We start from the raw sequence: 23,854 nt of genomic DNA, 5'->3' as shown, positions 1-23,854 counted from the left end.
ATGTACAGCCTCTAGTGCTCTATTGATCATGTTAGTAAAGTGGTCAGGTATGTAGAGAAGGTGGGCTGAATTTTAGGCTTAGAACACCTATGTTTTGAAGCAGGTAGTTAGTGCTTCTGGGAAAAGCACAGGGAATGCATTGCCATGCTCAAAGTCAGATTTATGATGAAGGGGTGTGACCCAGTACTTGGTTTTACATACTGGGACCAGACTACTTCCTTTAAGAGGTGTATCTTTCTATTACAAACATAAAATAGTGGGGTAATCAACAGTGCAAATATAAATAGTAAGTCAGTAAAGTAATAGTAAAGACGAAAGACCAAAGACTACACTAGACAGTGTAGAAAACAAATTTAATGATGATTTACCATTCCCCTCTACCAACATGGTGAATGCCATTAGAATGAATTTGATTTGGGTGGAGGGAACATTTCAACTTCCTTTTCAATATCACGTGTACATATTGAAAATGAAGTGTAGTGTTCAGAAGTCAATGGAAAGTGGCAGAGCATATACAAATCATGATTGGATATTTATGCAAATTAAAATAGAAAATATATATCAAAATATATCACCAGAGAAACTAGAGCTACCTCTTATGCACCTGTAAAACAAAACCTATACTCGGGCACCTCAGAGTTATCTTAAGTCATTGTAATATGCATTTCTCTACATGTACAGTAATTGTGTCAGAACAATATGAGATCAATCCAATAAGAAAGAGGACAATATTTTTTGAATAATCAACATCACACAAGAAAGCTATCTGGGGGGTTTTATGCACACACAGACACAAAAAACCATTACTGATTATTTTCTCAATTTTTTTCTGGGTAAAAACCCTGAATACTAAATATTTAAGACACAGGAAGGGGCATTTGAAATGGGAACTTTCTGTACTTTCCCATCAATTTTCTACAAACCTGAAATAGCTCTAAGAAAGAACCTATGAATTTTTAAAATGTGGAGTAGGAATGGGCACTTGAAGACCAAGTGACTGCAGTGTCCCATTCAGAGCTGGAATTCTGAATCACCCACATCCTTGATGAGATGCCTGGTGCATGTAAAATGCCTGTCTTCATGTCTACTCTTTCGAGGTCTTCCCTTATGCTTCCTGCCTGCTCCAGACAGCTTCTTACTAGATTCTTTGTCTTCAGAAGGGTGACGACAGAGAAACCATGCTAACGTCCTCGGCTCTCCTGAGCATTGGCTACTCTAAGTTCTATCTAAGACAAAAAGCTCACTTACCTGTGACATAATGGCTCTTCTTTGTCTGCAAACGAATTGTGCCATGACCAGCATCGCTCCTCTCCTTACATGCAGAGCCCTTCCTTTCTGTCTTCCCCACTGCAGTAAGTGGCATCACCCACACCTAAATCAGGCCAGTGAGCACAGTCTCTTGCTCTATTTTAGTGCCACTGCTCTGTTCAGTGACAAGAAAAAAAAGGTGCAGACTCTCTTGGTCCTGAATTCAGATCCTTGTAAATGTATGCCATTTTAACACTTCTTTACTTCAGAAAGGCTGTCTTTTAAGGAGCTTTAACCAAGTAATTATCAATATCTCAGTGAAAAGGTCAACTTAATGTTTTGTAGGGTTTTTTTTAAAGTGTTAAGTGTATGGAGATCCTCAGAAGAGGATTTGATAAGATAATTTTATGAAAAAACCTCATGTACAGTATTGAATATCCATGGGCAGATATTCAACATCTACATAGAAAAGATTCAAACCTATGTTTTCCAAAACGCTTTCATAGTATTTATTCACCAACAAGCAGATTCAAGTAGAGAAAAAGAAGGACCTTGGCAAGTGTCCAGTTGACAAAAATCTTCTCAAAACCAGCACACTCTCTACTAAGTATAGCATTATTGTCTCAGGAAAAAATTTGAAGCAGGAGTCACGCACCTTTGTTGAGAACACCAAGTAATGTTATGGTGTCCAACTTTAATCTCAGCAGAGTTGAATGTCTAGAGTATACCACGCAGACTCGGAAAGCCTGAACATACACTTGTCACATATAACAAGATAACATAGAGTGTCACAGATAACAGGGTGCATCCACAATAATGGAAATTTCCTCTCCCTTCCACCATCTCTGGGTATAGGCACCAAATGCCTGTGATCTTGGGTGCTCACCCTAGCTGGTGAGAGCAGAGAATAGTCTAATAGTCTAGAACACAGGTTTGCTTGAATTATAACCTATATATATGTTCCACCCCCTGCCTCTCCCCCATCCCTCCCCCGCCCCTCCCCCCGTGCCACATCATTGATCATCTTCTTAAATCTTGTTTCTGAAGGTCACGTGTCAGGGGTACATGCTCTATGACGTTGCATCGTCTCTGTGGACCATTGCTATTGAGCTGGCCCAATGGTGAGAGAACCATCTCCTCTCACTACATTCTTGCCAGAGAAGGCCTCCCCATGTGTGTTGCCTTGGGCTGATAAAAGAATCGCACAGGACAAAATTTGGAATGTCCCTCGGCAGGCTCTGCCACTTGCACTGATCTGAAGGAAATGATCAAACCAGCCCTGCTTGGAAGTAGATTAATCACTATCTTCTATATTTCATACTTCAAGGGGTGGGGGTGGGGGCCGAACACTTGCGGGGTAGCCAACATCACCATCTTGAGGCGATACAAGCAAGTTGTACCTCAAGATCCTAGATCTAAAGTTTCCTCAGGTTGCCAAGTGGAAAAGGCAATCGACTCCCAGCTCTCCGTTGTGACAACAGTGTGCTGTCGTTTTGATTACAGTCAGTAAACAGTCTGTGTTTGCCTGGGAAGAAACTGCCTAAAGCACACAGCATCAGCGAGCAGTAGAAGAAACCCAGCAGCTAAGGGCAGCTCACAAGGAAGGCTGTCAATATGGCGGGCGGTACAGTGGGTGTAGGCATGGAGGCCTGGTCACTTGTCTGAGTGTGCCGTTTGCCTTCTATTCATGATGTTGCCATTTTATTTCAAGGCAGAAGGCTTCCCGTAATTCGGCTGTAGTCAGATTTACACGTGGGTTTCGCTCCACTGCACTCACACCCCAGAATGTTCGCTTAGGGCAAAGTCATTCTGTTCACTGGAGTTATTTCTTCATACAAAAGCCTTATGCCCTAAGGATGAGAGGAAGATCTTACTCAAAGCAATAGGAAACTGTCAAGCCAGAGAGAAAGACCCGCCCTTTTAGAAGCTTCTCAGAACAGGGAGTGGGCCTTTCTAATATAACACATTTCTCTATGAGCACTGAGCATGTTGCATACACTGTTTCAGGAGTATGGATGGATAGGTGGTTTCTGGGGAAACCTCTTTACAAGGCAGGCATTATCTAATGGAAACATAACAAGGCCCACACATGTGCCTTTACATTTTCTCGATGCTAACGCCAGAACTGAAAAAGGAAGAAAAGTCAAAATAACTTAATGGGTGACAATGTTTTGTTTAAGGTTGCATACCCAATCTATTATTATTATTTCAAAATTTGGCACCACAGTCACAGCCCTTCTGTGTAATCAGCGAGTTTACGTTAGACAGACACTTTCAGAATCCTAATTAGGCAATGGTGTTCAGCAGGTATTTAGTGAACAGTTTTCTGGCTGCTCTAGGCAGTCAGAGTCCTTTTCTCCTCAAGGAATTTGCCAGCAGACAGAGAAACAGAAAGGTACCTTTACAAGAATACAGGAGATGGAATTTTAATTATTGTATGAGTCCAACCACAACAGAAGTGTACTCTGAGAGGCCATAAGGTGGCAAAGATCTCTTCTGATCTTTGAATTGCTGTGCATTGTGCCTTGGAATCCCAAAGCAGGACTCAACCCAAGCGGAATGAGCATATTTGGACCCCGTGCCATACTCCAGGGTCTTTGCAGGGAATGGAACGTAGATCCCTTTTGTTGGGGAAGTACATGGGTTAGGTGTTTACAGAGAATTGGGTCGTTTCCCCAAATATCATTGGACTTTGTGGCCTGTGATCAGCTACTTCCCCACTTTGCTCAAGATTGTTTGCACGCCTTAAAAAACTAGGGGACAAGTCGCATTTATCATGTGTGGTTGTTCTGAGGCTGGTATACAGCAAGGGCTTAAGCAATGTTCTCTCTCACCATCATTGTGGCTTCTCTAAGGCATTTTGGAGTGGGATACTTGGAATGAAGCATGCACATTGCTTTATTGTGAAGAGAACCCAGTAAATATAGCATAGTTATAGGTTTATCTTTGGGGTACACAGTATTATAATGAATATTTGAATTAGACTGAATGGGACTACACAATGAGAAAACAGCCCCTGGGGGCATGTGGCTTTGTTATTGCTATGAGTGCTTTTTCTGTTTTCTTTTTCATCCTAATCTGTAGACAAATTGCCTTATTTACTTAACCAACTATATCACTGCACACTTTGTTTTTCTGGTGGTGGGGTATTAAAATGTCTGGATACACATGAAACAGGACTTTCAAAAATGTAGGGTGAGTTTCCTAACACCGCCTGTAAATGGAAAGGCATGAAATGTTTTGAGGTAGAATATTTTAATATTCAGCGATCCACATAAAATTCATTGAGCACCTAGCATGTGCTGTGAACAGTTTCAGGAACATTATAGATGGTAAACAGAGTGGTTTCCCCAATAGGGCAAATAGTACAGCATTGAGCAGCTTCTGTGAGGCATACATCCCATCTCTAGAGGCATAAAAATGACTAATTGGCATTACAAGTAAGATGTACAGCACATGCTAAGGGGACAGGGCCTTTGGGGATTGCTAAGCGAGGTAGGGGATTGAAAGAACTGATGCCAGAAGCAATTCCCTTCACTAAGGCAAATTTTGGTCAGTATTTGAAGGCGAGTTGTGAGATTTTCAGCTTCCTACGGGAGAAGCAGTTCAGAGAAACCCAACCTATATGCTTCTAGGTATAAAGGACAGTCAGAAACTGGTTTGCAGGCAACACGAGGCGGGCAACTTTTTTTTTTTCTCTGCAGCTGCTGTAAGGTTCTGTGCAGAAGAATGACATGATTAAATTTCTGTTCTCCCAAGATCACTCTGGCTGGTGGGATTAAAATAGGCTGTGTGGCAATCAGTCTGGAGGCAGAGAGAGAGAGAGAGACAGAAAGCCATTGGTGGCTCTGTGAAGCACTGCCATCCATCACGTCAAGGCTCCGGGTTCACTGGAATCACACTGATCACACTGCACCACATTAAATGGATAGATGAGACGGAGGGAGCTATGCTTGTCATTTCTGAGAAGCCATTAAGATGAGAAACATATTGCATATATGCATAGGACAGTATGTGTGTGTGTGCACGCTTCCAACTTTAAACAATAAAAGCAAAATATTGCTGGCCATGTTGGTGCATGGGAGGCAGGAAGATCCAATGTTCAAGGCCACCCTTAACTAAACAGGAAACCAGCTTGGGCTATATGAGATTATTTCTCAAAGCAACAAATTTGTACCCCTGCTCACATTTAGTTTTCTTATTTATGCATGTTAGTCATATAAAATAGTGGGCTCTTTATTACACTTTTCTCCCTGCAACTATACCATGATCCTGTCAATTGCTTTGTCTCCTTCCTTATACTGATTTCTATAAACTGGGCATGCCATGGTACTTGTGGCTTCTGACCAACCATGTGAGCGCCAGTTGTGTGCTTGCTAGAAATGCAGAGCAGACCTCACCCAGCCCAGCTGCTGCGTTTTAGCAAGAAGCTCTCTCTAGGTGATTTTGATGCTGTGTTTCAAGAGCCCTGTTATAAACTACATTAGAAGAACTAGAGGGCTTAAAAGATCCTTTTCAATCTGAAGTTGTTTTATTGATTAGTTCAATATTCAACATTTTTTGGTATAAAATTAAGGATAACTCTGCAGACAAAATTTATTATTTACAAGAAGTGGAGATTCATGTGCACAAACAAGTAAATTATTATTATTATTATTATTATTACTATTATTACTGTTATTATTTTAGTTTTTTATGACAAGGTTTCTCTGTGTAGTGCTGGCTGTCTTGAAACTCAATCTGTAGACCAAGCTATCCTTGAACCCAGAGATCCACCTCCCTCTGCCTCAGAAGTGGTTGGATTAAAGGAGTGTACCATTAGCACCCAGCAAGAATGAAGAAATAATGAAAAATGTTTAAAGGAAATACTTAAATGAGTTTGATTTTTAATTATTATGTCTAACTTCTTTGATAAGTGATACAATGGGGTTTGTTGTTGTTGTTGTTGTTGTTGTTGTTGTTTTGGTTTAGGTTTGTATTTTCGTTTTGGTTTTGGTTATTTTCTAGATCATGTTCAGCAGAAAGTTTCAGGCGCTAAATATTTTAAATATGTCACAAGCAGGGAGTCAAGGTTAACCAGCTGCTCTTTTAGAATGTACATTTAGTTGTGAATCTCCTGAGTACACTGTACTGAGGGTAAAGCAATAAATGGAATTTATATAACTAAAAGGAACCTCACTCAGACTTTTGGTGAACATGGGCTGCTATGATTGAGTTCCGTTTACTCCAAGGAGAATGGCAGGCACACTGAGGGCTGAGTGTGTGGCTGGATTCCTACGCGCTGCTCAGAATTTCGCTTCATGCCATCTCAGTGATTTGACCATTTCATGATAAAGACCGCAAGTCTCAAAACCAAATGAGCAGGTGTAGCTGGGGTGGGGCTGTTACCTAGTTACAGCAGTGGAATAGGATGGTCCCTTCCTCATGCAAATACTGCCTGTGGGTCCTTCCCTGAGCAGCCCTTGAGCTGCCTCAGTCCCTGCATGAAGCACCTAAGACGTCCCAGAAGCTCAGTGTGTCTATTTTATACAGTTGAGCAGGGAGGTGTGGCTATTGTATAAAGCTGAACAAGGAGGAGGAGGCATTACTATATACAGATAAGCAGGGAAGGACAGCTGTTATACACAGCTACACAAGGAGGCAGGTTTAGCTAATTGCCATAGGAGCAATCTATAGGGAAGCAGTGAGGATCCTGGGGCAGAAAGCTAAGGTGGACTTTTTTTTTTTTTTTTTTTTTTTTTACACGCACACTGCCAACATCTGTACATGGACCAGAGGAAGCCTTTGTCATCCCAGTGAGCCTCGCCCAGGGACAACTTTGCCATTTCCCATGGGTCTGAAGGTTTGTGGTCCTTGACATGGTCAAGACAAAGGCAAATTATGCAAAGAAATTCAACTTTCTAGAAAATTTAATTCTTGATGTTAGTGATATCAAATGTAAAAATAAGAGCGAGTAAAGGAAAACAAATTTAAAGTAAATATGTGTCGGGCTCTACAGCTGGTATCACTGACCAGTGTCAAGGAAAAATTCCCATCATGCTCTTTGAGATACCACTTCCTGATTTATGTAGTGTTTTTCCAGGAAGTGTCTACAGTGCTAAAATTCTAATAAGATTGCCTCAAAGGTAGGCTCCCCATTTAGGGAGGCTGTCTCAGTTCAACATGCAGCTTAGTTCACATGAGAGCAACATTTATACCATTGTATCACTCTCTAATGAAATTCACTGTGCTGAACTAATTTCATCCAGTAGCAGACTTTCTTGAATGAGCCTTACATGAGCCTGGGCTAAGTACCTCCGGATACTCATAGAGAGCATTGCTTAGTGTTTCTTAGGAAAGAGCTAAGTAAATTTTCATCTCCAGTTTGGTTCTTGGTACAAGTTTGTCTTTTTTACACATGCCTTTTAGGAACTGTTTTTGTTTTGTTTTAACTAAAAGAGAAAAATAAATGTGATCCATGGCACATCTCCCTGTTCTCTTGACTGCAAGGTAAATTCAAGCTCTAGTCCAGCCTTTATTATATAAAAAATACCATACTCCTGGTGTTCACCACTCTTTTCCTTTATACTTGTCTCAATTTGCTGTCTGTGTTTCTGTGCCAAACCTGCCGAGAACATTTGTTTAAAGGTACAGAGACTTGGATCCTTCCTGACCCCAACCTACTTTTGGAAATCTGGAGAGAGAGAGAGAGAGAGAGAGAGAGAGAGAGAGAGAGAGAGAGAGAGAGAGAAGAAGAAGAAGAAGAAGAAGAAGAAGAAGAAGAAGAAGAAGAAGAAGAAGAAGAGAAGGAGGAGGAGGAGGAGGAGGAGGAGGAGGAGGAGGAGGAGGAGGAGGAAGATGAGGTTGGGTGGGTGGGCAGGGAGATGGAGAGGATCTGGGAGGAGGGGGAGGGGGGGGGAGAGAGGGATAAGAATAGGATCAAAGTACATCGTATGGATTTTTTTCTAAATAAAAAGGTTTTTGTTTTGTTTTTTACTAGTTTAGGGGCTGGACCAGTGACTCAGTGATGAAGAGCATGGGATGCTCTTCCAGTGGACTCAGATCCAATCCCCAGAACCCACATGGCAGCTCACAACTGGGAATAATTCTAGCCCCGGTGGATCCGACACCTTTTCTACCCTGAGGCTTGGTGATATGGGCCAGCAGGTGAAAGCCACAGAGCCTAACTGCCTGAGCTCAAGCCGAGATCAACATGGTAATAGGAGAGCCCCATGTTGGCCCCACTTCTACGTGCATGTTAGTGTCGCCAGCAGCCTCTTGTATGCGCACATGTGCACACTGTACCTAGAATATTTTAAAACCAAAAATTGGCCTAATTAATTCTTATGCTGAAGTTCAGGTGTCTGACTCTATACCACAGTCAGTCAGTCTGTAAATCACGGCTCGCTCTTGAAGATAAGTGAGGTGAAAGTCACACTAAGATATAATGTACACAGGCTTGATGATATAGGCCTGTAACCCAAATGCCTGGGGGATGCTGAGATCAAATAGCAAGTACAAGGCCAGCCTGGGCTACACAATGACTTTCAAGACAGCCTGATCAGGCAATTGAGGTATATATTGTCTCAAGAAGTAAAACAGAGACAGGCATGGCCTCACATTCGTTCATACTTTCACAGAGGATCAGAGCTGGGAGGCAGGGAATCTGAAGTTCTAAGTCAGACTGAACTACAAAGTGAGTCTGAAACAGCCTGGGTTAAATGAGACCCTGTCTTAAAATGCTAAATTAAAAAAAAAAAAATACAATGCAGATTAGAGACTGGAGTGGGAGGCCACATGTGGAAATCACTGTTCTGTCCAGTGGCTACTTGAGATGAAAAAAAAGCGTCCTCCTGCTGGAAGCCTAAACCAGCACATTTCCTTCAGCTTGTAAATAGTTGCCCAAGACTAGGGAGGAGAGAGACTGCAATAGAATCCGAGCCTTTTGGGCTGGGGCGAGGTTGGAGGAGCAGAGACTCGCCTCTTCTCTTTGGCTCACACTCCACCTCCACCATGTCCCCAATGAAGACCTTTCAAATATTTAAGAAGTATGACTAAATTGATGGTTTGGTTATTTAAAGTCATTCTCATTATATGTCAAGCTAGAGGCCAGCGTATTTAAAATCTAATTACTCGCGAGTCGTGAAGGCAAGGAAGCAGTGTTCAGCAACAGTGTGTCTGGGAAGCAGAGCACACTTAGCAATTGTTGGATGACTGTAATTTCGGTGCGGAGCTTAATTCCGGATATGCATGCTGCTGTCTGGTCATGTATGGTCATGCTTCTGACAACTGGGCATGATACCTGAGAAAAATCAATCTCAAAGATCACACGTTTACTTTGGGCTCGTGTTTCTAGAATCCATGTTTGCATAACCCGGTCAGTGGCTTCCGGCCTGTGATGGCAGAGTTCTGCAGGTCCAAGCTCTGTAGCGAAGTCTTGTTCACCTCATGATGGCCAGGCACAGAGACAGGAACGAGCAGGGTCCCAATATCTCTTTCAAAACTATGACCCCAGTAGCCAAAGCTCCCCCTGGTAGGCCCTGTCCAGTGTCCCCATGGACTAGCCACCAAGGCTTCCTTCAGTGGGCCTTTGGTGGATACTCCAGATCTGGTCTCTACCACATAGGTATTATTTTTAAAAATAATATCTGTGATGTTATTAATACAACTAATACTACTAAAAGCTCCCAGCTTTTATGGAAAACCCACTTTACATAAATTCATAAGTGTATATGGGTATACATATGTATGAATTTATGTACATATGCTAATTTAAAATCTAAGTCTGAAAAGCCAGCTTCCCTAATCCAATCCTCATTTACATATATGAAGCTAACAGCTGGATTAGTGTGGTGACACATGATGTAACTCACCCAGAGAATGGGTGAGCAACATTGTTGTGACCTCAAAGTAAGAGGCTGGAGAGGAAGGTAGAGGCCAGGTGACAAAGGTGACTCTAAGTTACTGAGAGACACTGACAAGGTTTAATAATATTCTGTGGCTGGTGACAGGATAGAACAAAAGATTGATGGCTTTGGAGAGAGTTCATCTAGAGACAGAGATTTTAATAGATGTTATAAAAATTTTAAACAAGGATTTCATTTTGCCAGAAGGTAGAAAGTGGGAATTTCTTGGTAGCTTTTGAGAACACTGTGTAAGTGAATTAAAGTAGATATTGTTTTCTAAATCAACTTCCGGGTGTAGACTAGCTACCTTGTTCTGTGAGGTCACATTTATTGAATTAGCCTGCGATAAGCCATGGGTAATAGAGAGAGGGTGACATCCAATGGTTATTTTTAGGTTAATATCGAGCTTTGGATTTGTCTACAACTTAACTTGAGAAGCCACTGAATAAAGTCTCTCTGTCTCATCTCTGTCTCTGTCTGTCTCCCTCATTCTCTCTCTCTCTCTCTCTCTCTCTCTCTCTCTCTCTCTCTGTGTGTGTGTGTGTGTGTGTGTGTGTGTGTGTGTTTGTGTGTGTTTCTCTCTCTGTGTCTCTCTCTCTGGTTTTTCAAGACAGCATTTCTCTGTGTAGCCTTGGCTGTCCTGGACTTGCTTTGAACACCAGGCTGGCCTCGAACTCACAGAGATCCACCTTCCTCTGCCTCCTGGGAGTGCTGGGATTACAAGCGTGCCCTGGAGTGCCCTACCACGCCCAGCTGGTTTGTTTTATCTGAAAGAGTCAAGTAGAACAACTTTTCAGGTGGAGAGAAAAAGTGAGATAAGCCAGCAAAGGAATCAGAATCTCTTAGTGCCATCTGTGCTTTCTGAGGTATTAGAGGAAAAGAAGCAACGGGGAGAACAGAAGAGGAGAGGAGACAAAGGAGTAGGAGGTGGGGTCAGAACCCAACACCCGCCCCGCCCATCTTGCCAGCACTTCCCTAGGAAAACTGAATGAATCAGAGCTGCTAGAGAAGAGAGAGAGCAGACTCCCAGCCACACCCTGGGGTCCTGGCAGCAGCTCCTGGCCCCAGCTTACTAGAGCATGCCAGGTCATGCTGACAAGAAGGATCATCAAGTGGCCTGTTTTACATCAAGCCTGCTTTTCTAATCAAAAGCCGCAGGTAAACCAAGCCTCAGAACTGGGACCCCCAAAGCCAGCACACTGCCAGGGACCAGCCAGCATACCTGGTTAACTTCACTGTGTTCTCCTTTCGTGCAGCCTCTGGAGGAAGAGAGCTGACGTCACGTCAAGCACACCAGAGTTAGTCAGCAATGAGGTATCCATCAAGGATTCATGGTGGGAGTGACTTACTGGGAGAAAAACAAAAACAAACAAACAAACAAACATGGACTCCTTCCTAGGGATATTGTAAGAACAATAAGATAATTCCCAGAAGGAGCCTGGAGCTTTTCCAAACAGAGATGCTATGGCTCTCAGAGGTACCTAACCTACTACTTTGGAATAAAACTTGTATTTGTGGAAAGAGAACTGAAATTCCTATTGTTCACGGTGACAGCTGTACCCAGACAAAAAGAAAGCAGAAAAGTACACTGCTCCCCTCCCCCTCCACCTTAGCCCTCCTCCCCCAACCCCCCATCAGTGTGTTTCTCCAAATAGATAAACAAATGGATGAGGGCTGGCAGGGATGGCTGTGGGGCATGGAATGAAGCCAAAAGCCAGAAAGAGAAATTAACACAGCTCTACTCACTTTCTTTTAAGAGGGACACTGCTTTTGTACCTTTTATAAATTGCCTGGGGTTGAGTTTACTTTCGATTTTATTATATTTATTTGGTAATTGGACCCATAGCTCACCTGTCTCTGCTGGGTAAAGCACATCCAAACTCATGACTAGTATTTGAGCTGAGTTGCCTTCTGGACTGGTGAAGTGTCTGAGCTGACCAGTAAGTGTTTGTTTATTTGGTGTATCCGCAGCAACTAACTAGGAGAACTGTCGAAAACGATTGTAGTCAGGAAGGACGTTTATTGGATATAACAAGCAGTGCAGAGGTTGTTTGGGTCCAAAAGCTGAGCCGTCCATCAGGAGCCCAGGGGTAAACATGTCTCTGCGATCTGCCACACTCACTGTGTCAGCTTTGCCCTCAGAGTGCCATCCGCTGTGGTTGGAAGCTGGCTGAGACAGTGCTATGGATATGACTGTGATGCAAAAAAGTATAAGACAGAGAAGATGCCGATCCCTCACTCCTGTTCCAACCAGCATAAAAAGCTCTCACAGACTTCCCCCTGACAAAGCTCCTCCACAGTACATTGGCTAGAGTGGGGTCACGCATCATCTCCTTAAGCACTGATTGCAGGAGAGCTTAGAGGAGGAATCCAGGGTGGAGCGCACACTAGGACCCACACAAAACCTACTTCAGTTTGCAAACATTCAGCAAGAAATGTCAAGAGCTATTAAAGCCAGTAATGGTGACTCCTGTATAACAAGGTTGGCTTAATTGTTGTCATTAGTTGTCTCTTGTCTCCTCGGCTTATAAGTGATCTGATAAGGACAAAGTCACAGCAAACATCAGCCTCTGTAAGCTAATTATTATTTCCTAGATTATTGTTCCAAAGACAAGCTGAACTTGGGCTTTCTTACTCAGTCAAGTTTTTTCCCCTTGATATGAGTCAAAGGAAGAAAAGACAATAATAAACCCACTTGTTAAACAGGAAATTAATAAGTAGTAATCACGTGTTGGTAATAGCTCATTTATCATTACATAGTGAGAGAACCTTAGTAAAGGAAAGTCAGGATTGCTTTTGGATTTGGCAATGACATGGTAACCCTTACCACAGAATTACTTTCTTGATGGGTTTAGTCAGACTACTAGAGGCCCCAACATCTTTAATTAGACACTGAGAAACACATGACCTAGAAGAGCAATCCTAGGGCTGTAACTTGATTTTGTACAACTCAGAAGTCCCCTACATATATGTGAACACGTGTTGGTTACATATATGGCCAGCATTGTTATCACATATCCATTATACATGTGTCTAGTCTTTACTGTCAATGCTTTTCTGTTTTCCACATTTTCTACTTACAAAAGAGGGGCTGTCTTTCTCAGTCTCTTAGGTGAGACCTCTCTATTACTAATTCACATTTCACATATCGCAAAATCCTGGTAAGATGACTAAGGTCATAATTCCATGCCAGCAAACATGAATCAGAAACCTTGTCATTTCTCGGTCTTCATAATACAGTGTTTTGTCTGAATTATCCAGATTTGAATATTGGTTGCTCGGCTCACCAACTTTGAAACTTAAACAAGTTATGTAGTTTATGCAACCCTACATCTATCGATCTGTAAAATAAGAATAAAAATATCAATAGGGCAAAATTGTAGTCAACACAATAAATTTGCAATTTGACAAAATAAGTTCATAGGCATAAATAACTTGGAAGTATCTGAAATGTACAAATCATTAAACCAGAGTTCTGTTATTACCATGTAATCTCAAAGCCATCTGGCCAGGAAGTCATACCAGCCAGATAATATTTCAAAGTTCTTTTGAACATAAAAAAACAAAGTTCTTTTGAAATATGGAAAGTAGGATATAACTCTACCTTGTAGCTATCTAGTAGTTATTGATAAGAGTGCACTCAATGTATATGTTCAATAAAACATTGTGCTGTTTTTCAGAGATGCTAACAGAATCAATAGTGAGTAGGGCAGTCATTAGTTCTAAATGAGAGTTCTGTTGGGAAAAGTAGGTATTACTCAGTGGTCAAGCACTTGCTTAATTTCCCTACTACCTGGGAGGTCCAGAGTATGTGTGCACACACATGCACATGTATGAACACACACACACACACACACACACACACACACACACACACACAAGTGAAATCTTGGTTGAGGAGGATATAGTTTAGTGGGAGAGTATTGCCTAGGATTCATAGGAACTGTGGTAAAATACTGCGGTAAAATCCTCAGTACAATACACACAGTTTTTCTTTAGCAGTGGATATCAGTTCATCTTATCTTTTAGACTCTTCCTTTCCTACAATAATCTCATTTGTTGATACCAAGAGCACAGCACACATTTTCTTTGGCAATGGGCCCAGGCTTTCCTATTAACTCATTCATCATCAAGTACATGAAAATACATTGTGAAGTTTTTGTGATATTTCTAGTTATGGGGCATAGAGCAACTTTTCATCCTTAAAGATGGTGGATTTACAGCCTTCTGTCATAACAGGCCAGAACTAATCGATTTCGTCTGTAGCATGCATCATCATCATTAAAAAAAAAAAAAAAAGACAGAGAGAGAAGGAGAAAGATAAGATGAGAAGTCAGGGACCACGTGACAAGTGGAGATCCATGTTTTGCCTTGATAGTTCTACAGCATGACTCTAATGTTTACTGCATTTTTTTTCAGACTCTGATTAATTAACAACTAGTAAAGTTTATGCCCATGGTATTGCTTGGTTTCACAAACAGTTGTGAGCTCATGATAGAATCATAGCACACTGATATGGAAAACTAAGCTCAATAGCCCAAATTAATTTTTCTGCAGTTTTTTTAATGCAAAAATAAGATCTTTAAATTCCAATTTTAAAATAGCTGGATTCAATACAATATGACAAACAAATCTGAGAAACTAATTCAACAAAAATAGAATATGTAGAAATATTTTGTTTAAAGAAACGTGTGTTTTCCCACAGCTATTTCAGGAGATATTGCTTAGGTTCTCTGGGTCTGTTTCTTATTTTTCTTAAGATGAAGATTTCAGCTAATTGCTGGATCCAATACACGGCCTCTAATTAACATCTTTGAAGTTTCTTTTCTGGTATTTAGGTAACCACTCAGATTTCGAGGCCTGACACCCTCCATTGTCCCCCTCCTTCAAGACCAGCAGTCATGCAAGGTCTTCTTTTTCATCTTTTCACGTTGCCCTTAAATGATGTCATATGCATTCTCTGTCCATTAATCAACATTTCAACATTTTCTCAGCTCCAACAGCTTTTCTGCATCTCAGACACATATTTTAATTATGTACCAAATGTCCCTCAGGCACCTCAAACTCAATAGGTGCTGAGCAGAATTTATTACCATGCCTTACAAACCTCCTCCACTGCTGCACTGGGTTATTTTCGGGCGTGGGCTTACTCCAGAGACCTGGGGACAAGATACAGAGCACATTAAGTCAACCACAAAAGCTTACTGACTTTCTGCAGCCTATAATGGTGTCCTGGCTAGACACTTTGGGTATGGGGTTTCTTCCCAGCTGACTGGCCTACTCTTTTTATTGGTCCCTGTGCTCATCCTTTAGGTGGACTCTCGTGTGTGTGTGTGTGTGTGTGTGTGTGTGTGTGTGTGTGTGTGTGTATGTGTGTGTGTCCCATTAAGCCTAGGAAGTATGTATTGTCCTTGCTGCAACTCTCTGTGTTACAGAGTGAGGAGATGTAGCGATTAGAAAGGAAAACAACCTGTTCTAACACAGTGAAGTGGCCGGAGTCCATTTACAGTTGCTACATCCACGCCTGCTCACATAGGCTGTCGCCACAAGCTCTCGTACCCCTTTCATTAACTGCCTCCTTCTAGAATACTGTTGTCCAAGAGATGGCGAAGGTCTTTAGAACCTTTGTGGAGAAGACAGCGAAGCCTCATAATCAGATAAAGATCCTCCCACTTGACTTATTTTGTCTTTTAGCCTTTGGCAATGATCTTTCAGTAGTAGTGGAGGGTTTGATGGGGAAGGGGGGGAGAGAGGTGGCTTGGTGTTTCAGCGGCTGCCTCAGCAGGCATGAAGACAATTACATTGATGTGTGCTGTCCATGTTTCTTACTGCCACGTACTATCAATAAGGAAAAACAGGTTGCAGAGGAAACCTCCAGTGAAGCAGTAAGTCTCAATCCTAAAGAAGCCACACCTTAAATGTTCTATATGATGAAATGGAAGAAACACTTAAAGTTATTTCTGCTGTGTCTGAAAGATGCCTGGTGGTTTCTAGCAAGAGCCCAAGAGGATTATGGGGGTCAGGAGGCAAACTAGTTGGTTCTTCTCTTTTTCTGGATCTCTGTTTCTGTCTTTCTGTCTCTCTCTGCTTCTCTCTCATGTGATGTGATGTGGTGTGTGTGTGTGTGTGTGTGTGTGTGTGTACGTGTGTGTGCTTGCATGTGCATGCTTCATGAGGCACCACCATTTTCACTCGAAAGGATCACCGGCAAACAATGATATTCAGACTTGGGTTTTTGGCACATAAATTCTCAAAAATAAACAAAAGAAAAGCCTGTCACTCAGAGAAAAGCAAATGACAGCATTTGTTGTCAGTGTTAGAACTGGAGCTCTCCAGTGGAATGGGGACTTTGAGCTGTTCTCGCCTGCCACTGGGAGCACAACAACCCCCAACACATTAGGACTGTTCTCATGTACTCACTGGCAACGTTAAGGAATGTGCTTCGCACTTGGCTGATGATGAAAGTCATCAAAATTTGTAAGACGTGCGTAACAATATGCTGACATCTTCCAGGTGATTCGTTTATGACAGCATAAACACATGCATAATTATGTAAGTGATACATTCAAAACACTAGCTGGATCAAAAGTTTGTGGCAATCATTTCCGGTTTCACAGAGAAACCAATGTAATGAGTTACCATTTGCGTGGAACCTTGATTTGATAACGGAGAACAATATTCTCAGTTCCCTAGAAAGGCAATTGTCTGGCTGTAGATACGCCAGTGAAGGGGTAAGAACGTGTCCTGAAACACAGTCATATAGAAACTGTGGCTCGAAGATCGCTACCTGTATGACTACCCTTCCTATTGCCTCTGACTCATTGGTCTTTAGTCGGATTATGCCACCCAACTTCAGTGCTTATCTGGGGATGCTATTCAAGACCCCTGATGCTCTGTATCCTGCCTAACCTTCCAGGCTTATCTCACATCAATCATTTCTGAAGGTTGGTATCAGCCTTAATGAACTGATGAGAGTCCTTACCAAGATCCCCGTGCTCTCTCTTATCTCTGTCCACATACATTCACGCACACACCCGTGCTCAGTGTCTCTTCTGATACGTCTTCCAGCCAACCCTTCCCAAACTGCACCACCACAACTGTCACCCATCAAGTCCTCTTCAGCCTACAAAACCTACCACTTATGCAGAAAAGTTTTATGAACCATACCTCTCCCTCCCTTGCCTGGTTAGAATAAATTGATCCAATTTATGAACACCAGTTAGCCAGTTGTGTATGATTGTATTTTAATTGTCTGTGTTAATGTCTGTTAGCATCTGTATCTTGCACTGGTTTGCCATCTCCTAGAGGAAAGGGCTGATCAGTGGGTTGATATCTTCCATGGTCCATGAAAAGTTGCTGGTACATATTCCTGTGATGAATATTTCCTGAATAAATAGTCCAAGGGTTCCTTCTGGGTATCAAATTCTGTAATCAAGTGCTACAATAGAAAACAATGGATGGTAATCTTCATATTAGCTGGCAGAGGGATATGTTTGCATTGCTCAGATGTACCCACACACAGGCTCTTTGCTTTTTAATCAAAATGATCATCTCTTTGGATTTCTTTTATCTTTTTTGTCCTGAAAAGATAGCTCTGGAGACAACATGGTACACTAAACTGGATATATTTTAATAAATTATAATGCACATATACTCATTAATAATGTATGTTCCACATCAAGGCTTCAACAAGAATTAAAATTTAAATATCTGTTCTAATATGGATAAAAACTTATGTAAGAGTTCTGTAATAAGCTCACAATGAACTAGAAAGAAGTCGGGAAAATTTTTAAAGAGATCTGAAAGCTGATGGGACTTTACTATACAGCAAAATGGTAGAAGAAGTTAGGGGCCCCTGAGCACACTGAATATGGAAGCCTGTCCAAATATTGGCCACGCTCTAATTCCCCTAGTCAGGGAAAAGCCAAGAACAGGGAATGATCTGTCGGTCTGGGTTTAGACAACTGTTTGAAAATTTCGCAGACTTCATTTTGTCTTGAAATCAAATTCTTCACTATGGACCCTTGTAAGTGAATAAGAAGGTAAATTATTGTCTCTTTGCAAGTGAATATTTATGATTTTTGTGATAGTATCTTGTTCTGTCTCATTTTATATAAGTCAGAATGAACTGTGGAGATTATTGAAAGATTTTCACATGCAACATTTGAAATACGATTTTCATTCTAAAAACTGAAGTTTTAGAAACTTTCAATGATATGAAATGAAATCAATGAATAACCAGTCATCTTTTAATGACAAGATATTGGCACCTATATAATGAAGTTCTCTTTAAAAATAGTTTTACATTTCTTCAGCAGCATGCGTGCATGGGGGCGTGCCTGTGTGTGCACGCATGCGTATGTATGCCTGTGTGTGTATGCCTGTGTGTGTGTGCAGGCACCCATACCACTGTACACCTGTGGAAAACAGACTTACAATAGTTGGCCCTCTCTCTCTCCACAATGTGAGTTCTGGGAATTGAGCTCAGATTGCAAGCTCTGAAATAAGAACCCTTATATCCACTGAGTCTTCCATGGTTTTGGCAAGGCTACGTGACACACACAGGCACTCTGAGACCAACTCCACAGGATCCCCAGCACAGATTCAACATTATTTTTTCCCAGTACCAGTAAGGAAGACAACATCAGTTCAACATGATGTTCAAATATAAAAGCAACTTTATCTCACAAGAAAAGCATGTTTGCACCCAGGCTGCCTTCTCATTTTAGCAATTGGGAAAATGACCCATAGGCCCCAAGTTCATGACCAGAGATGTAAAGCAGGTAGATTCTGACTTTCTGGGTATTAAAGACTAGTCAAAACCACTGACTTCTTCTGTACTTAGAAAGAGACAATGAACAATGGACTCAAAATGGACAAGAGATGACTGAAAGTGTTAATTCAGTTTTGTAAAGCCTGCCATGAATAAACAGCACAAAAGAAATAGTTACTTCAATTTTAAGTAAAATGAAACTATTATTTTCCCTTCTAATCTACATGCGACTTGATCTAAAAAAATAAGTAAATAAAACACAACAAACAAACAAACAAAAAGCCCTGAGTCACAAAACAGGATCTCTTTTACAAAATTAGTGACAGAATGATTTAATGTTTTGATGGGGCTTGCTGTGATAGTGGGATGCTATAGACGCTAACTAAAGACATCTCAGATTAAAAACATTTTTCTGGCCACTGCAATATATCAGGAAACTAGTAATTCCAGTACAAATTCAATAATAACAAAGGAATATTATCTGTTCTCTTTACTAAACAGTCCAGACTTTCTCATTGTCTGTGCTCAGTATTGGCAAACATCAGAGGGCAGCTTAGGAGGAAACTGCTCCAAGACTAGAAAGATGTGGGGGGCTGGAGGGGACCGGGAACGGAGGAAATGTCACACCGACTTTGCTGCTTAATTCTGCACCGTAGGTGCAGATCCTTCTACAAGCTAACTGATGTACACATCACGTTTCGTTGTTGTCATCGTGTCTACTTTCCCCCCACCCCCCCTGGAATTTAAAGATGTGACTCTTGTGGAAAATACAAATAAAGTAACTGCTACTTTCATTTCAACATTCATATCCCTGGATTCTTGTAGTTCTGAGGGCTAGTCACAACGCCTGCAGAAGTAATTATTTTACCTTCCTTGGGAAATTGAGCCAGGCCCCTGCATCCCTTAGCTCTCTCTCCACTCCTCTCCAGCCAGATGAGAGGCTTATGTTCCGGGACTCTGCAACCCTCCATGCCCTTCTGAAGCCCTGGGTCAGTAGTGTCCTCAGCATATCCAAAGCTCCCTTAAAAGGGAATAGTTAACTTCTGACATGCCTGACAACACAGCAGGGGTAATGGTTGGCAGAGCTGACGATACTTACCATTAATGAAATGATTTGTACTCCAAAGAACTATTTTTAGAACCAATATAAATTAACCCATTTATTTCTAAAACTCTTGAAGGGTCAATTTTTTCTTTTATTCCCTTTTTAGAGATGAGGACAGAAACAATATGGGGCCATATTATCCAACATCGTTTAATTCATAAGCTACAGGGTCACAGTGCAGAGCCCAGGGGAGGTTCTTCAGAACCATTGCAGGACTCCACTGGCAAAGTCCAGGACAACATCAAAGTTGTCTCAAGTATTTGAGGGCAGTAAAGCAGAAGAGGAACTGAATATAGTTTGCCTTGCTCAGAAAATGCCTCCAAAGTGTTCAAGGAGAAGAAAAAAACCACAACAAAACCAAACAAACAAAACAACAACAACAAAAAAGGCAAAAAGATTTGGCTTTAACTAAATAAGGGACATAAGACGTGGAGAGGTGGCTCCTCAGTTGTTAAAGTGCTAGCCGTACAAGCGTGAGGATCTGAGTTCAATTCCCAGAACCCACATAAAAATGTTGAACAATAGGGACATACACTTGTAATACCAATGCTGTGGAGGCAGAAACTGGTGGTTCCCTGGGGTCATTGCCTGGCCTGTCTACCCTAATCAGTAATCTCTCAGTCAATGAGATACTGCCTCAAAGCTGAAGGGTGTTCTAGGGGAAGACACCCAGGTTGTCCTCTTGCACACACACACCCACATACAGGTATAGAAGTGCCTGATCATTTGCATATACATGTGCGTGCACACACACACACACACACACACACACACACACACACACACACGGGTATTTTTACAAGATGGGTCTCTTTTTCTAGAAGCACTCTCTTCCATATTGCTGTGGTGTTTTCCAGTGAGTCAATTGATGATGCTGGCAAGTAGAGCATGGTTGGGTTAAACAAAGTTTCTTACCTGTCCTGCAATGCAATGAACCAGGCGTGTATCCCAATAACTGTATCATTAGCAACACTTCTTTATTTAGAGAGTTAATACATTGTGCTGCAGGAAGTATAGTGAAAAATAGTCCCTTAAATAAACTGTTTGACAAATATTATCACCACTACTGTCTTAACAAAAGTGTACCATAACACATTTGGGCTCAAGGTCTCAGAAAAGGCTATCTTTAAATGTTTTATTTTTTAGTTTACCAATACACCCTAAATATTATGTTCAATTTGAAATACACATTCATTGTAAAATGGCATAATTAAGCTAATACATGTTCAGAACAGGCTTTTGCTCTGTTTATGAAATTTAATGTTTAAAGTTACTGAAATATATTGAAATAACAGAAAATCATATCCAATGTTATTTCTCAGTTAAAATTTGTAGCTAGTCACCAAAACAGGACAATATATTTTTTGCCAAAGCCAATGACAGAGGGTTTTTGTTTTTGTTTTGTTTTGTTTTGTTTTGTTTTGTTTCTTTATCTATCTCTTGCTTCCCTAACACTCATGCATGGTTTCCATCCACTTAGGCAATTCTTATGCAAGAAGCTAAACGTAATTAAATGTGCAGGATGAAAAGATGGCCCAGGCACTGCTGGTACCCCCGGGACCTGAGAGCTTCCGCCTTTTCACTCGAGAATCTCTTGCTGCTATCGAAAAGCGTGCTGCAGAAGAGAAAGCCAAGAAACCCAAGAAAGAACAAGACATTGATGATGAGAACAAACCAAAGCCAAACAGTGACTTGGAAGCTGGGAAGAACCTTCCATTTATCTATGGAGACATTCCTCCAGAGATGGTGTCGGAGCCTCTGGAAGACCTGGACCCCTACTACGTCAGTAAGAAAGTGAGTGCTGACTTTACATAACTAATACATTCTCGATTAGATGTGCAAACCAAGGGCTTATGTACATAGAAGCGTTGTAATGCTCATCCGTGAAAGATTTCATGGCACTCTTTACTGCTATCCGTCTTGAAGCACAGTAAAGCAAACACAGAAACATTCCTAAGAAACAAAACCTCTGCTACAGAGGATTAAGTATAAACAATTTCTACCATTTCACAGTACCAAGATAAATGGAAAAACTTGAAGTTGACAGCCAAGATAAGTATCTGCTATTGCTAACCTATTTAACTGCTTGATAGACAGCCAAATTGTAGTTATGAGGGGAAAAGCATGGATGCCAAACTTACTTTGTAGCTCATTCTTGGCTTGATGTTTCTTACAATCATCTGTGTTCTAGAAGACAGTAATCTACTTATCTATTCCTATAGACACATAATTCATGGAGAAGTATGTTTACCCAGACATACCTTACTTTTTCCTCTACCCTGGCACATGATTAGGAACTTCTACAGGCTTCATAGAGATTGGGATAGGTAAAATTCTAAATCTACAAATAGTTAGAACATCACCACAAGGAAAGAAATACCAGAATTAGAAGAGAAAATCTAGTGATACTATTAATAACAACAATAGCAACCACAATCCATGGACTTTGAAGGAACAGTTATGGCAATGCTTTGCCAATGTCTAAAATATCTACATAGTTCTTGGAGAAATGGTTTCTATAGCTAAACCAGCTTTCTGAGACCCTTAGAGAGCCTAAATAAAGGATATTGTTTTAATATGTAAATGGATATTTTGGCACCCTTTAATCACAATTTATAGCTTACCTTTACAATGATAAAACAGTTCATTGTAAAGATAAGCTAACATCATTCTGAGTTGATGGTTTATGGACTAAGATATAAGCAGAACATTTTTGCTTGTCAAATAGAACTTTAAAAAGGCAATGGTTGTCGATACTGCATTCTTTAAGTAGTGTTTGAAGTTATCAGTTGTGGGGATAGAGAGATGGCTCTTTGGTTAAGAGCACTTGATGTGACCGCAGAGGACTGAGGTTCAGTTCACAGCACTCATGTCAGGTGGCTCAGCACTGCCTATATGGACAGCTCCAGGAGATCTGGCTCTCTCTCTGGCCTCCATGAGCACTCTAACACACATATACAAAGACATATGCATAAATAAAAAGTAAAACAAATCTCTAAAACATTATAAGTTTACCAAAGAAAGGTATTAAATATACAGAGCTATGCTTCTAAAATCAACCCTAGTGTTTTATTGCCGAGATTATCAAGACATGTTTGAAATTTAGGAACTCTGATTTTTATAAAGTATGGTTAACAATAATCTGCTTCCCACAGGGACTAGGAAAATAGAGCTCATTTGATGAAAAATAAAACAGTTAAAATATACATTTATAGCCATGTTTGCTGTCACATACTTATAAACCCAGCCTTTGGGAGACGGAGCCAGAAAGATGATGAACTCAAGGCCAGCCTGAGTCACAAACCCCAATATATATATATATTTTTTCAGGACACAAGAGTTTGTTTTACTTTGACATGATATAAATATTGTACTTTTAAAAAGAAACAAACGAGTCAATCAGTTTGATATGCTGACGGAGGGAGAATGGGAGAAAATGGAGATATTATCTTATGGAGAGAAGGCTGTGTTTACTTGCATTGAAATAATTTCCTTCCTAATAACAGTATCACCTCTTTGTGAAAGGGCTACCCTGGGCTACCTAATAGATGATATTAAATAATTCCACTATTTGGTTAAGTAAGCTGTTTGGACTCCATGCTCAACAAGAACTCATCTGTCAATAACTTGTTTCCCCACATATGTCCTGAGGGAAAAGCATCACTCTTTTTCCACATGAGAAAATAACTTACACATTTCATTGTTAGCTGATTAGCATCTGGTTTTACAGGTCGGCCTTTTAACGTTTGGCTAATTTGAATCTTCCACTAAGACACAGATCAATCTCTGTGGAAAGGGCAGGCATTGCTCACTCTGAGCTAGAAGCTGCTTGGGTCATGATTC

At 41.0% G+C, this 23,854-nt stretch overlaps 1 protein-coding gene across 4 annotated transcripts in view; it reads left to right on the top strand.

The window, feature by feature from the left end:
* The window catches only part of SCN3A (sodium voltage-gated channel alpha subunit 3), a 113,104-nt gene that overhangs the window by 7,915 nt on the left and 81,335 nt on the right, over positions 1–23,854 (top strand). For all 4 annotated transcript variants that reach the window (XM_084797562.1, XM_084797561.1, XM_084797560.1 and 1 more), the window contains exon 2: positions 21,492–21,805. In XM_084797562.1, coding sequence (XP_084653688.1) covers positions 21,542–21,805 — 264 coding nt within the window. In that variant the 5' untranslated portion in view covers positions 21,492–21,541. The remainder of the gene's footprint in view (positions 1–21,491; positions 21,806–23,854) is intronic.

Source organism: Acomys minous (genome assembly GCF_964271855.1).
Source record: "Acomys minous genome assembly, chromosome: 10".
In the NCBI taxonomy this organism is placed as follows: Eukaryota; Metazoa; Chordata; class Mammalia; order Rodentia; family Muridae; genus Acomys; species Acomys minous.
Note: the sequence above shows the minus strand (reverse complement) of the source record. Positions and strands in the feature narration are given on the sequence as shown.